The sequence below is a fragment of the Globicephala melas genome, chromosome 9 (assembly GCF_963455315.2).
Source record: "Globicephala melas chromosome 9, mGloMel1.2, whole genome shotgun sequence".
NCBI lineage: Eukaryota > Metazoa > Chordata > Mammalia > Artiodactyla > Delphinidae > Globicephala > Globicephala melas.
Genome location: NC_083322.1, coordinates 43,853,392 through 43,869,436, shown reverse-complemented (window position 1 = coordinate 43,869,436; position 16,045 = coordinate 43,853,392). Strand labels below are relative to the sequence as shown.

Here is a 16,045-nt window from a genome sequence, read left to right as displayed (position 1 = left end):
TTCACTCTGTATGACAGTGTCTAGATCCACACAAGTCTCTACAAATGACCCAGTATCGTTCCCTTTTATGGCTGAGTAATATTCCATTGTATATATGTACCACATATTCTTTATCCATTCGTCTGTCGATGGGCATTTAGGTTGCTTCCATGACCTGGCTGTTGTAAATAGTGCTGCAATGAACATTGGGGTGCATGTGTCTTTTTGAATTATGGTTTTCTCTGGATATATGCCCAGGAGTGGAATTGCTGGGTCATATGGTAATTCTATTTTTAATTTTTTAAGGAACCTCCATACTGTTCTCCATAATGGCTGTATCAATTTACAGTCCCACCAACAGTGCAAGAGGGTTCCCTTTTCTCCACACCCTCTCCAGCATTTGTTGTTTGTAGTTTTCCTGATGATGCCCATGCTAACTGGTGTGAGGTGACACCTCATTGCATTTCTCTAATAATTAGTGATGTTGAGCTGCTTTTCATGTGCCTCTTGGTCATCTGTATGTCTTCTTTGGAGAAATGTCTATTTAGGTCTTCTGCCCATTTTTGGATTGGGTTGTTCGTACTTTTAATATTGAGCTGCATGAGCTATTTATTTATATATTTTGGAGATTAATCCTTTGTCCATTGATTTGTTTGCAAATATTTTCTCCCATTCTGAGTGTTGTCTTTTCCTCTTGTTTGTGGTTTGCTTTGCTGTGCAAAAGCTTTTAAGTTTCATTAGGTCCCATTTGTTTATTTTTGTTTTTATTTCCATTACTCTAGGAAGTGGATCAAAAAAAGATCTTGCTGTGATTTATGTCAAAGAGTGTTCTTCCTATGTTTTCCTCTGAGTTTTACAGTGTCCAGTCTTACATTTAGGTCTCTAATCCATTTTGAGTTTATTTTTGTATATGGTGTTAGGGAGTGTTCTAATTTCATTCTTTTACATGTAGCTGTACAGTTTTCCCAGCACCACTTATTGAAGAGACTGTCTTTTCTCCATTGTGTATCCTTGCCTCGTTTGTCATAGATTAGTTGACTGTAGGTGCGTGGATTTATCTCTGGGCTTTCTATCCTGTTCCATTGATCTATATTTCTGTTTATGTGCCAGTACCATATTGTCTTGATTACTGTAGCTTTGTAGTACAGTCTGAAGTCAGGGAGTCTGATTCCTCCAGCTCTGTTTTTTTCCCCTCAAGACTGCTTTGGCTATTCAGGGTCTTTTGTATCTCCATACAAATTTTAAGATTTTTTGTTCTAGTTCTGTGAAAAATGCCATTGGTAGTTTGATAAGGATTGCACTGAATCTGTAGATTGCTTTGGGTAGTATAGTCATTTTCACATTACTGATTCTTCCTATCCAAGAACATGGTATATCTCTCCATCTGTTTGTATCATCTTTAATTTCTTTCATCAGTGTCTTATACTTTGCTGCATACAGGTCTTTTGTCTCATTAGGTAGGTTTATTCCTAGGTATTTTGTTCTTTTTGTTGCAATGGTAAATGGGAGTGTTTCCTTAATTTCTCTTTCAGATTTTTCATCATTAGTGTATAGGAATGCAAGAGATTTCTGTGCATTAATTTTGTATCCTGCAACTTTACCAAATTCATTGATTAGCTCTAGTAGTTTCCTGGTGGCATCCTTAGGATTCTGTATGTATAGTATCATGTCATCTGCAAACAGTGACAGTTTTACTTCTTTTCCAATTTGTATTCCTTTTATTTCTTTTTCTTCTCTGATTGCCGTGGCTGGGACTTCCAAAACTATGTTGAATAAGTGGCGACACTGGACATCCTCGTCTTGTTCCTGATCTTAGAGGAAATGCTTTCAGTTTTTCACCATTGAGAATGATGTTTGCTATGGGCTTGTCGTATATGGCCTTTATTATGTTGAAGTAGGTTCCCTCTCTGCCCACTTTCTGGAGAGTTTTTGTCATAAATCAGTGTTGAATTTTTCAAAAGCTTTTTCTGCATCTATTGAGATGATCATATGGTTTTTATTCTTCAACTTGTTAATATGGTTTATCACATTGATTGATTTGCATATATTGAAGAATCCTTGCATCCCTGGGATAAATCCCACTCAATCATGGGGGTGTTGGTCACTTAACATCCTTTTAATTTGTTGTTAGGTTCTGTTTGTTAGTATTCTGTTGAGGATTTCTGCATCTATATTCATCAGTGATACTGGTCTGTAATTTTTTTTTTTTTTTTTTTTGGTGGTACGTGGGCCTCTCACTGTTGTGGCCTCTCCCGTTGCGGAGCACAGGCTCCGGACGCGCAGGATCAGCGGCCATGGCTCACGGGCCCAACCGCTCCACGGCAAGTGGGATCCTCCCGGACCGGGGAACGAACCCGCATCCCCTGCATAGGCAGGCGGACTCTCAACCACTGCACCACCAGGGAAGCCCCCTCTGCAGTTTTTTGGAAGAGTTTGAGAAGCATGGGTGTTAGCTCTTCTCTAAATGTTTGATAGAATTCACCTGTGAAGCCATCTGATCCTGGACTTGTGTTAGTTGGAAGATTTTTAATCACAGTTTCAATTTCATTACTTGTGATTGGTCTGTTCACTTTCGCGGTGTCTCTTGTAACATCTCCTTTTTCATTTCTGATTTTATTGATCTGAGTCCTCTCCCTCTTTTCCTTGATGAGTCTGGCTAATGGTTTATCAATTTTGTTTATCTTCTCAAAGAACCAGCTTTTAGATTTATTGATCTTTGCTATTGTTTTCTTTGTTTCTATTTCATTTATTTCTGCTCTGATCTTTATGATTTATTTCCTTCTGCTCACTTTGGGTTTTGTTTATTCTTCTTTCTCTAGTTCCTTTAGGTGTAAGGTTAGATTGTTTATTTGAGATGTTTCTTGTTTCTTGATGTAGGATTGTATAGCTATAAACTTCCCTCTTAGAACTGCTTTTGCTGCATCCCATGGGTTTTGGATCGTCGTGTTTTCATTGTCATGTGTCTCTAGGTATTTTTTGATTTCCTCTTTGATTTCTTCAGTGATTTCTTGGTTATTTAGTAACGTATTGTTTAGCCTCCATGTGTTTGTGTTTTTTACGTTTGTTTCCCTGTAATTGATTTCTGCTCTCATAGCCTTGTGGTCAGAAAAGATGCTTGATATGATTTCAATTTTCTTAACTTTACTGAGGCTTGATTTGTGACCCAAGATGTGATCTATGCTGGAGAATGTTCCATGCGCACTTGAGAAGAAAGTGTAATCTCCTGTTTTTGGATGGAATGTCCTATAAATATCAATTAAATCTATCTGGTCTACTGTTTCATTTAAAGGTTGTGTTTCCTTATTAATTTTCTGTCTGATTGATCTGTCCACTGGTGTAAGTGAGGTGTTAAAGTGCCCCACTATTATTGTGTTACTGTCGATTTCCTCTTTTATAGCTGTTAGCAGTTGCCTTATGTATTGAGGTGCTCCTAGGTTGGTTGCATATATATTTATAATTGTTATATCTTCTTCTTGGATTGATCCCTTGATCATCATGTAGTGTCCTTCCTTGTCTCTTGTAACATTCTTTATTTTAAAGTCTATTTTATCTGATATGAGTATTGCTACTCCAGCTTTCTTTTGATTTCCATTGGCATGGAATATCTTTTTCCATCCCCTCACTTTCAGTCTGTATGTATCCCTAGGTCTGAAGTGGGTCTCCTGTAGACATCATATATGTGAGTCTTGTTTTTTTATCCATTCAGCAAGCCTTTGTCTTTTGGTTGGGGCTTTTAATCCATTCACATTTAAGGTAATTATCGATATGTATGTTCCTATGACCGTGTTCTTAATTATTTTGGGTTTGTTTCTGTAAGTCCTTTTCTTCTCTTGTGTTTCCCACTTAGCAAAGTTCCTTTAGCGTTTGTTGTAGAGCTGGTTTGGTGGTGCTGAATTCTCTTAGCTTTTGCTTGTCTGTAAATCTTTTGAGTTCTCCATTGAATCTGAATGAGATCCTTGCCAGGTAGAGTAGTCTTGGTTGTAGGTTCTTCCCTTTCAACACTTTAAATATGTAGTGCCACTCCCTGCTGGCTTGTAGAGTTTCTGCTGAGAAATCGGCTGTTAATGTTTCATGAATTCCCTTGTATGCTATTTGTCGTTTTTCCCTTGTTGCTTTTAATAATTTTTCTTTGTCTTTAATTTTTGTCAACTTGATTACTCTGTGTCTCGGTGTGTTTCTCCCTGTGTCTATCCTGCCTAGGACTCTCTGCGCTTCCTGGACTTGGGTGGCTATTTCCTTTCCCATGTTAGGGAAGTTTTTGACTATAATCTCTTCAAATAATTTTTCGGGTCCTTTCTCTCTCTCTTCTCCTTCTGGGACCCCTATTATGCGAATGTTATTGCGTTTAATGTTGTCCCAGAGGTCTCTTAGAGTGTCTTCATTTCTTTTCATTCTTTTTTCTTTATTCTGTTCTACAGCAGTGAATTCCACCATTCTGTCTTCCAGGTCATTTATCCGTTCTTCTGCCTCAGTTATTCTACTATTGATTCCTTCTAGTGTATTTTTCATTTCAGTTACTGTATTGTTTATCTCTGTCTGCTCCTTAATTCTTCTAGGTCTTTGTTAAACATTTCTTGCATCTTCTCGATCTTTGCCTCCATTGTTTTTCCGAGGTCCTGGATCATCTTCACTATCATCATTCTGAATTCTTTTTCTGGAAAGTTGCCTATCTCCACTTCATGTAGTTGTTTTTCTGGGGTTTTATTTTGTTCCTTCATCTGGTACATAGTCCTCTGCCTTTTCATCTTGTCTATCTTTCTGTGAATGTAGTTTTTGTTCCACAGGCTGCAGGATTGTAGTTCTTTTTGCTTCTGCTCTCTGTTCTCTTTTTTCTCATTGAAATTTGTACAAGCATAGCTTATTAAAATTTTTATAGGAGAGTTCCACTATTTTGATTGTATTTTTTAAATTTTTTTGTTTGTTTTTGTTTTTTTTATTTTTTTAATTTTTATTTCATTTTTTTATACAGCAGGTTCTTATTAGTTATCTACTTTGTACGTATTAGTGTGTACATGTCAATCCCAATCTTCCAATTCATCCCACCCCCACGTCCCACATTCCCCCCTTGGTGTCCATACATTTGTTGTCTACATCTCTGTCTCTACTTCTGACTTGCAAACCGGTTCATCTGTACCATTTTTCTAGATTCCACATATATACGTTAATATACGATATTTGTATGTCTCTTCTGACTTACTTCAAGGGAGTTCCACTATTTAAAGGAGAATATACAATTCTTGTTTTTCCTTTACCTTATTATGAGCCAAACTGTTCACCAATATTGTATGTTTTAGGCATGATTGAACATGGTCTCAGTGATAGTTCTCAATATAGACCCCGAAAGAGTATGTCTGAAGATGTTGGGCTTCAAGAAAGTAATCCCACTGAAGATGAGTTTATTTCTATGCCTGCTCCTGACATTTCAAATACCAACTTGGAAACTGTTGAGAAAATCATGATGAGAAACCATGGAAGAGATGCTGCCATGAAGACTGAAGAGCCTTTTTTCCAGGTAGATGATGACAGCAGTGAAGGACAGGAACCCAATGACAGCAATCAATATTTGAAACCTCCTTCTCGCCCATCTCCAGAGTCTTCAGAAAGTGACTGGGAGACCTTGGATCCTAGTGTCTTAGAGGACTCCTCCTTGAAAGAAAGAGAACAGGTGGGATCAGAACAGACAAACTCATTTCCAAAGGACTCTTTGCCCTCAGACAGTCCTCCGATTACTGTACAACCTCAAGCTAACACAGGCCAGGTAGTCCTGATACCAGGGATAATTTCTGGTTTGGAAGAGGACCAGTATGGCATGCCCCTGGCCATCTTCACAAAGGTAAGGTTTAAAATGCTTTATTAAGGCCCTTAAGGATATAACAAAATCCTTTTAGAATTTAACTTTTAGTGTTAAACACATTTTCAGTCTGAAAATTTTTCTTTGACTGTAAAATACACAGTGCTTTGGCATCTGTGACCATAGTATAAGGCTACAGAGAATTAATTCAGGGGATTTTGAGGTCACCAATCACTGTTCAGGTTATTTATTATTCAGGTTTATCTTTGGTGGAGGAGGAGGCAGTCTTGATTACATTAAATGAATGTATATTAAAATACGACAATTCCAAAAGCTACAAAAAAGCTTAGATGGCTAACGTAAATTTTAGTACCCCTCATAGGTATAATATAGTGTTTTGGTTAACTTGCCCTAAAAAGTATTTTTTAATCTTTTTATGAAAAAACATTCAAAATGCATTTATGATTTAACTTAAACACAACGTAGTAAATCTAATTGAATCTTTGAGCCAGTATCTTATGTCCTAGGGTATCATTTCTTAATTTCAGGAATATTTTAGGGTTCTGGAAGCGACATTTGGGTTCTTTTGATTTTTCATTCTACTCAGGAGAAACTCCTTATTTTATTGCCATTCATGAATTAGTTTTCAAAATGGAGCAGAAGAAAAAAAATCCCTTTTTTAAAAAAAATAATAAAATTTATTTATTTATTTATGGCTGCATTGGGTTTTCACTAATGTGCGCAGGCTTCCTCTAGTTGCAGCGAGCAGGGGCTATTCTTCATTGTGGTGCGTGGGTTTCTCATTGCGGTGGGTTCTCTTGCTGCGGAGCATGGGCTCTAAGCGCGCGGCCTTCGGTAGTTGTGGCAGATGGGCTTAGTTGTTCCACGCTATGTGGAATCTTCTCGGATCAGGAATCGAACCAGTGTCTCCTGTATGTTTCATTTTTTAGTCAAAAAGTATTTATTGCCTTCCTATGTGCTAGGCTTGTACTAGGTTCTAAATTCTTGCAACCATGGTCTTGCAATCTACCATGAAAGACAGATACATCTGTCCAGTAATTAGAGCAAAGTTATATGATTTCCCTAAGTACCTTCCTTTATGCCTGAAGTAAAAGATATTGGATAGTATTGACTTGAACATGTATTTCCACTATATGATAAATTCTTTCTGGGTGTATTCAGTTTTACAAATAAGTACTTGCCCCAAGTCAGTGTTGCTGAATAGTTAACAGAAAATGCTGTCTTTGTTCATTTTGTGACCTGTTAGGGGATGCTGAAATTATCTTAATTGGTTTCATGATTGAACTAATGCACATTTTCTTAAAACTGGGATTCAGGAGCCTGGGGAGAAAACTCAGGGCTCTCAAACTACTGAGTATACTCAATAGACGCAAATTGTGGGTTTTCTGAATTCATATGTGAGTGTCATGACTGCCTGTACTTTTTGGAGCCCTTACTTTGCTGCTTCACCCACCCACTCTAATTTTTATCACTGTGGAGATATCAAGAGGGAGGGATTTTGTTTTTGTCTGCCAGGTTGCTGAATTAAAGCAATGTTAATGTGTTCCATGTGCTGTTAATAAACTGTTTGGCAGAATATTCTTTTTGTGTCCATTATACCAGTACTGAATATATAATGGGCTTACCACCATCATTATGGTAAATTAAACTTTTTTTTTGGTTTTATGTTTTATTGTGTGATGATTCAAATCTAACTTGTTTAATCACAGTTTCAAATACAATCGCTGATTCTTTCATGTCAGTAGCTTTCAAATATGGAATATACTTAAAAGTGAATTGCCTTTAGGCTTTTTTTCTCTTGAAGATGAGAGTACAAGTAAAAATACTTGTACAGAAGAACTACGTTAAAAAGCATATTTAAAAATATATATATTATTTATTTATTTATTTTTGGCTGTGTTGGGTCTTCGTTGCCGCACATGGGGTTTCTTTATTTGTGGTGAACGGGGGCTACTCTTTGTTGTGGTGTGCGGGCTTCTCATTGCAGTGGCTTCTCTTGTTGAGGAGCACGGGCTCTAGGTGCATGGGCTCAGTAGTTGTGGCTCACGGGCTCTGGAGTGCAGGCTCAGTAGTTGTGGCACATGGGCTTAGTTGCTTTGTGGCATGTGGGATCTTCCCAGACCAGGGCTCAAACCTGTGTCCCCTGCATTGGCAGGAGGATTCTTAACCACTGCACCACCAGGGAAGCCCACAGTTTGCAACTGTTTTAGCAAAAAAAAATATATGAAAGAATTAAAAGTATATGTAGTTGGAAACCAAAATTTTTTTCTGCCATATGTATTAAACTGCTTTATGTATTGCTTCTGAGTTTATATTTGGTTTGCTTGCTTACAGGGTATCATATTCAAATTTAGGGAACCTACAGATAACTTGTGACTAGCTAAAAAGTAATGGATGCATGTTTTTTAGTTTTATTTAAGTGTCACTATACTCTTTTTTTTCCTCTCAACATTGTTTTTAGTTCATCCGTAATTTTGCATGAAGTCGTGTATTATTATTCCTCTGTAGTTTTCTGTTTTCGGCTCTTCTGTAGCTTACGAATTCTGTGGATGGACATCTACATTGTTTTCAGTTTCTGGCTACTACAAATAATGCTTCTATGAAATTCTTATTTGGAAATCTTGGCTGTATACGTGCAAGCATTTCTTTAGGATTCAGTACCTAAAAGTGGGAATACTGGATTACAGGGAATGGGTATGTTAGCTTTACTAGAATAATTCCAAACTGTTTTCTAAAGTGGTTGTGACAGTTTCCATTCCCATAGCAGTGGTTAAGAGTTCCCATTGTTTCACATTCTTACCAACACTTGTTATTGTCAAACTTCCTAATACTTAGCCAATCTGGTAGTATCTTCTGGCTCTTAGTTTGTAATTTTTTTCAGTAGTCACTGTTGAGGTTGAGCATCTTTTCATGTTCTTCTTAACCATTTGGATTTCCCTTTGTGTAGTAATTGTTCAAAGCTTCTGGGTTGTTTCCCTTGTTGTCACTGATTTATGGGACTTAAAGCTTTGTAGTTTTGGCTTTCACATTTTGGGTTTTATCTACCTGGAATTAATTTTTGTGTATGGTTGAGAAAGGGAGTCTGTCTCTGTGCTTTTTGTTGTTTCATTGGTGTATCTGTCCCTGCGTCAGTCCTGCATTGTGTTAATTACCATGTATGTTGAGTCAGGCAGAGATTCCTCTCTTGCTATTGTTCTTCAAGAGTTTCTTAGCCCTTTGCATTTCCACATTAATTTTAGGATCAACTTAAGTTCTCACTCACAGAGGTTGAGATTTTGAGAGATTACCTTTAAACGCTAGATAAAATTTTGTAGAGAACTGACATCCCTGCAGTATGGAGGCTTCCAGTTCATGAACATGCTTATCATCCCTGAACAGAGGAGAGATGAGAAAATGCCAGTTGGTCCTGATGGCATTGTAGCCCTTCCCAAGTCGCAATGGAGAAGGCACTATGCTTTTGCAGCTCTCTAGCAGATCAGCTCACAACAGGTTTGCCAGATTTACCAAGCTGAGGTGTGTTTTTTGACGTTATTTGTTTTTTAGTTTTAATTGTGGTTTAAAAAAAAACAACATAAGGTTTATCTTTACCATTTTTTAAAAATTTATTTTTATTTTTTTCTTTATTCTTGGCTGCATTGGGTCTTTGTTGTGCGTGGGCTTTCTCTAGTTGCGGCGAGCGGGGGCTACTCTTCGTTGCGGTGTGTGGGCTTCTCATTGCAGTGGCTTCTCTTGTTGTGGAGCATGGGCTCTAGGGACACGGGCTTCAGTAGTTGTGGCACGTGGGCCTAGTAGTTGTGGTTCACAGGCTCTAGAGCTCAGGCTTTAGTAGTTGTGGTGCATGGGCTTAGTTGCTTTGCGGCATGTGGGATCTTCCCAGACCAGGGCTCGAACCTGTGTCCCCTGCATTGGCCGGCAGATTCTTAACCACTGTGCCACGAGGGAAGCCCCATCTGTACCATTTTTTTTAATTAATCAATTAATTTATTTATTTTTGGCTGTGTTGTGTCTTCGTTTCTGTGTGAGGGCTTTCTCTAGTTGTGGTAAGCGGGGGCCACTCTTCATCGCGGTGTGTGGGCCTCTCACTATCGCGGCCTCTCCTGTTGCGGAGCACAGGCTCCAGACGCGCAGGCTGAGAAGTTGTGGTTCATGGGCCTAGTTGCTCCGCGGCATGTGGGATCTTCCCAGACCAGGGCTCAGACCTGTGTCCCCTGCATTAGCAGACAGATTCTCAACCACTGTGCCACCAGGGAAGCCCATCTCTACCATTTTTAAGTGCACAATTCAGTGGTGTTGTTAAGTGTATTCTCATGGTTGTACTACAGATGTCTAGAACTTTCTCATCTTGCAAAACTGAAACTCTATAACCTTTAAACCACAACTCCGCATTCTCCCCTCACCCCAGCTCTTGTCACCCATCATTGTTTCCATGAACTTGACTACTTTAAAATACCTTACATAAGTGGAATCATAATACAGCATTTATCTTTTTGGGACTGTCCTCTTTCAGTTAACGTAATGTCCTCAAGGTTCATCCATGTTGTAGCATATGATAGGATTTCCTCCTCCTCAAGGCTGAATAATACTCCATTGTACGTATATACCACATTTTCTTTATCCATTTATCCATCGATGGACGTATAGGTTGCTTCTACCTTTTGCCTATTTTGAGTAGTGTGGCTGTGAGCATAGGTGTGCAGATATCTCTTCAATTTTCTTTTTTTTTTAACCATTATATACTGCAGCTCCAAATGTGGAAGTTAAAGCATCCTAGAAAAGTGGAAAGCCATGGTGAGTTTGGCTGTAGAGGCTGCTCTATGTGAAAGTACCCAGGCTCTTGCTGCCACCAGACACTGAAGACCTTTAAAAGATTTAGGCTAAATTGACCATCATTAAAAGTAATGATGGCAAAATTTTAAGGCCATTTTGATCTGCTATTTAAAATAACTTTATAAATATGTAATACTTTCACATGGTTCAATATTCAAAAGGTTCCAAAGCATCTATAATAAAAAGTCTCTCTCATTCCATACCCTGCTATTCAGTTGCTCTCTCCAGGGGCAACCAACCTTACCTATATCTTTTTTTTTTTTTTTAAGCAAAATATTCCTTGGAGATGAACTTCATCACTCGCTGCAGTGTGTTCCATCATATAGAAGAACATTTATTCATTGCCCTGTTCATGAATAGTTAGGGTTCCTGTCTTTTGCAATGATAAGCAATGCTGCAATAAATAACTTTTTACAAATCTCACACATGAACAGGTCTATCTGTAGGGTAAATTGCAAGAAGTAAAATGTTGGGTCAAAGAATATATATATGTATAATATTTTAGGGAAGTTTTTTTTCATATTTTTAAAAAGCTTTGAACTATTGATTTTTTTTAAAAAAACACATTCTTAGTTTTCATGCTGTTATAGACTTAGCCAAGAATTCCACTGTTGACGGTAGACTTTTCTTCTCTAACAGAGTCAATTATGAAATGCAATACTATGAGCAATTAAATCAATCTTTGTAAAAATTGGCAGTTCTGAGGGTGCCTTTATCAAGAAGGATTCTCAGGCCTAGTTGGGGGAGTAGGGTATTCTGGGGTCCATATCAAGTTTGAAAGAGCATTCAGTATTGTAGTATTTATGTTTAGAAACAGGTAGTTGGGGAGCGGGGAGCCTGTTGTTTTTAATACATAGCACACAAAGTAAAGCATGACCTGTGAGCCTTGCACCAGCTGTTTGAGTGATTTGGCCTAAGGACCAGGGGTCCTTTCCACCTTTAGTCACAAGAGGGTGTGGGTTGAGAAGCACTGTATACTCAGTATGTCTAATGCATAGACATAGATTTATTTTTGCTGCTTCTATTAGTTGGCGTTTTATAGAGCAGAGGAAGACACTGTCAAGAAGAAGAATAAAACCAGGTTTCTAGACATATATTCCAACTTTTGGAAGTCTTCTTTCATGTTAAGTATATAACAACCAGCTGTGAGGTACAAGGCAGATGGTAGATGCATGGAAGGACCTGCAGTAGCAGAAGGGGTGTGTCCTGCCCTCCGAGAAATTCGTCTCATGAGGGAAACAAGACACTATCCAGATAACTATAGTCAGTGTTTCTTAAAAAAGGTGAGAATAAAAAATAAATGAATGAAACTGTCATCAGACTTGATTGAAACAAATTCAGGGTTTCAGCAAGTCCTCCCTCCTGCCTTCACATGCAGATTGTGCCACTAGTTGGAAATCTATCTTGATATAGAATCTTTCAGCAGAAATTCCATTTCCTCCTTCAGTGCATCACTCTGGTGCTAACACCTTTATTTTCAGGGTATAGGCTGCTTTCTGTACACTTAACTCCCTGCTGTGGCTTGGTGGTTAAAGTATAATTTTCAGGGCAATGGTATTTTCAAATGCAATTCAAATGGAAAGCAATTAAATACACTACTGCCACTGTCATTTGTGCTTTAAACATTTAGTAGCAAGTGTCTTGAAATACTGCTGCATAATTTTAAACAATAGGACAGTAAAATAATTGCTATGCAGTGTTTGCTCTTCTTATAATAGTACTTTGCTGGTTATGTGCAAATGCATGTGTTTTAAAATTTTACTGGAAGAACAAACAGCTTTCTAGTAAACAACATACTTTTTAATGGGCTTAATACTTCATTTCCTAAATGAAAAAAAATTCGGTTTGTTAGTTACAGTGGAGGCTTTTAATTTGAACTGAGGAACAAAGTGGTCAAGTAAGACAACCTTCATGGTAGACCATTTTGCCAAGATTGACCATTCATGGGGACCTATGGTTATTATTATTGGAATATTATTGTATTGAGTCAAAGATCAGCTGTGTTAGGAATGGTGTGGGGTTGGGGAAAGATGGGGAGTTTTTTTTCCTACTATTAGCTTTCTAGGCTTGAGGAGAGACGGGCTGTTCCATTACTTTTCTAATATTTTCTATTACTCTTGTAATTCAGGGATATCTGTGTTTGCCTTATATGGCATTGCAGCAGCATCATCTTCTCTCTGATGTCACCATTCGAGGATTTGTTGCTGGAGCTACTAACATCCTTTTTCGACAACAGAAACACCTCAGTGATGCCATTGTGGAAGTAGGTTACATATGAGTGTGGGTCCTTGACACCGCTGGTCTGTTTTCCTTCTTTCTTTTTGTTTTTCTTTTTTTTTAATGTCTTTATTGGAGTATAGTTGCTTTACAATGGTGTGTTAGTTTCTGCTGTACAACAAAGTGAATCAGCTATATATATACATATATCCCCATTTCTCCTCCCTCTTGCATCTCCCTCCCTCCCACCCTCCCTATCCCACCCCTCTAGGTGGTCACAAAGCACCAAGCTGATCTCCCTGTGCCATGCGGCTGCTTCCCACTAGATATCTATTTTACGTTTGGTAGTGTATATATGTCCATGCCACTCTCTCATTCCATCCCAGCTTCCCCCTCCCCGTGTCCTCAAGTCCGTTCTCTACGTCTGTGTCTTTATTCCTGTCGTGCCCCTAGGTTCTTCAGAATCTTTTTTTTTTCTTTAGATTCCATATATATGTGTTAGCATACGGTATTTGTTTTTCTATTTCTGATTCCTTCTTTCTTAATTGGAATTTGGGGCATAGTAATAATACTAATCGTGGTAATAGTTGCTTCCTTTGCCAGGCATCCTAAGCGCCTTAGGTATATGAACTGGTCTGGTTTTCATAACAACCTTTGAAATAGGCATTGTTACTGTCTGTATTACACCTGCAGAAGCTAAGGAACAGAGAGATCAGACAGCTACTAACTGGATGAGCCAGGATTCCTACCTAGGCAATCTGGTCCTACTACAGTCTCACAATTAAAATGTGTTTATCGTATAAATATTTTAAATACTTCTAACTTGTTTAATATGCCCCAATATCAAGAGGAAGGAACTAGAGAAAAATATTTGACATTTTATTAATATATAAGAAATTTAAATAATTTGTTCAATTTTACAATTAATTTTTACAAATGTGTGAGGGTAATTTTGGCCACCCTAAGTTTTTTGTAGTTTCTAACAAAGTACCAGAATGTGCCTCCTGGGAAAACGTTTATAATACAATAAATGAAAAATCTGGGATTCAAAGCTATATGTATCCCAATTTTGAGGGAGAAAAATACATATACTTTCCAAGGCAGGAGGATACAGATGGGAGGACCACAGAGTTTTCTCAACATTATTGGTTGCATTCTAGCTCTGAAGTTGGTTGGCAAGTTCATGGGTATTTGTTTTATTATTATACTTTAAAACTAACCTGTAAGTTACATATATTTCTTTCTGTATCAAGTATTACATAATAAAAATATTCCAAAGTGTCTGTGCAATCAAAGGAAAAATTTTTAGGAATTATATTTAATTGTATTCATTTCTGTTTGTATGAAAAAGGTGATTTTAACTATACATTTCTATATTTTCCAAAATATTCAGTCAACGTGAATTACTTCTATAATTCAAGATTAAATATTTATGCATATATTTTCTAAGAACAGAAAATGAGCATTTTTAAAATAGTGAAAGAAAAAAAAACTTCAGTGTAAAAAACCTGTCTCTTTCTTAGGCTCACCTTTTGAGAACGCTGTTATTCATATTTTTTATTTCCAGCTCCAACTTCCCAGTAGTTACTCTTTAAAGTGTGGCATGGATATCTGCGTGAATGCCCAGACTCTGACTTATACCCGGGTACCCTCTAGGTAGAAGAAGCTCTGATCCAGATCCATGATCCAGAACTCAGGAAGCTGCTTAACCCAACCACTGCAGACCTAAGGTTCGCAGATTACCTAGTGAGGCATGTGACCGAGAACCGAGATGATGTCTTCCTGGATGGCACGGGCTGGGAGGGAGGTGACGAATGGATTCGAGCCCAGTTTGCAGTCTACATCCATGCACTGCTGGCCGCCACACTGCAGTTAGGTAAGGAGCTCACAGCCTCTTGCTCATTTTGTAACTCTTACGATGTTTTGAATTGCATAAGAAACAAGTTTATGAAAAATTACCTGTCACTCCCTTATACAGACTTAACTACTCTTTGCATTTTGAGTACTTGATATCCTTCTAGACCTTTTTCTAAGCCTGTGTTTTGGATTTTAGTTTTGTGGTATTTGTGGTAGTCCTTTTACAAACATGGATAACGTTTTTCATGTTTTTTATAACTTAGTTTTTCTTTATAATAGAAACATAAACATATTATCAAGAGAGTAAATGCAGATTTTCGTCACTTTTTACATGGCCCCTTAGTATTCCACCATATGGAAGGGTATATCAGTATTTGAGTGCTATTTATAAACACTGCTTACATGTTAAGATATATAATGGGTGAAAAGAGAAATATAAAAAATAGAAATCATTGAAAATCACATTCTGAGTGATTAGACCTTCAAATTTATCCCCCATTCTGAGAAATTTTATCCCTATTAAGTGGTTAAAATGGAACAGGCAAACATAGAATCACTGCTGAGTTAAAATTATCTCATTCCCCATGGAAAAGAATATATACAATGAGAAAATGAAGCTCTGCAATGAGCTCTCACACCATGGACACCTACCACCCTGGACACTTGGCATATATTCATTAGCTTTGGTGGTGGTGGTGTTAAAAGAGTATAGAGCTTTTGGTTTTCCTTCTTTTCAATTATCCAACTATTTCACAGTTGCTTTTTTAAAAAATGTAGTGGAATCCACATAACCTAAAATTTACCATCGTTACCATTTATGAGTGTATCGTTCCACAGTGACATTAAGTACCTTCACATTGTTGTGTTAGTAGATTTTTAAATCAACCTCACTACTGCCACCTCCCAGGTTAGTTCTTCACATAATATATATAGTTTTAAACTCAGGCTTCGGGCATGTTCTTCATTCGCTAGGAAAGCTAATGGAGCGACTCCTTATTTGCTAATGGGATTTTTTTTTTGAATGTCTGCCTCTTCTATAGCTGTAGCAGCTGAGACCCCAAAATTAAATCCTCTAACCCAGAATCATTCAGTTTATCTAGTAAGAAAACCCAAGTCTCCACCAGCCATGTAGCTTCCTGAGTAATTAATTTACTTCTTAAAAATATTTGCCCGGGTAGCTGTGAGCACTGAGTAATACATAGTAGCTAACTTTTGGGGGGAACGTTTAACATGTGCAGCACCCCCTTTTTTGAGCACTTAACATCTGCTAACTCATTTCATCCTCCCAGCAATCCTAGAGGTAGATACTGTGTCATCCTCATTTTAAAGAAGAGAAAGTGAGGGATAGAGAGG

At 37.8% G+C, this 16,045-nt stretch overlaps 1 protein-coding gene across 4 annotated transcripts in view; it reads left to right on the top strand.

Moving 5' to 3' along the window:
- The window catches only part of AVL9 (AVL9 cell migration associated), a 63,512-nt gene that overhangs the window by 35,940 nt on the left and 11,527 nt on the right, over positions 1 to 16,045 (top strand). For all 4 annotated transcript variants that reach the window (XM_060305438.1, XM_060305440.1, XM_060305441.1 and 1 more), the window contains exons 10-12: positions 5,274 to 5,812; positions 12,747 to 12,885; positions 14,496 to 14,711. In XM_060305438.1, the coding sequence (XP_060161421.1) occupies positions 5,274 to 5,812; positions 12,747 to 12,885; positions 14,496 to 14,711 (894 nt within the window). The remainder of the gene's footprint in view (positions 1 to 5,273; positions 5,813 to 12,746; positions 12,886 to 14,495; positions 14,712 to 16,045) is intronic.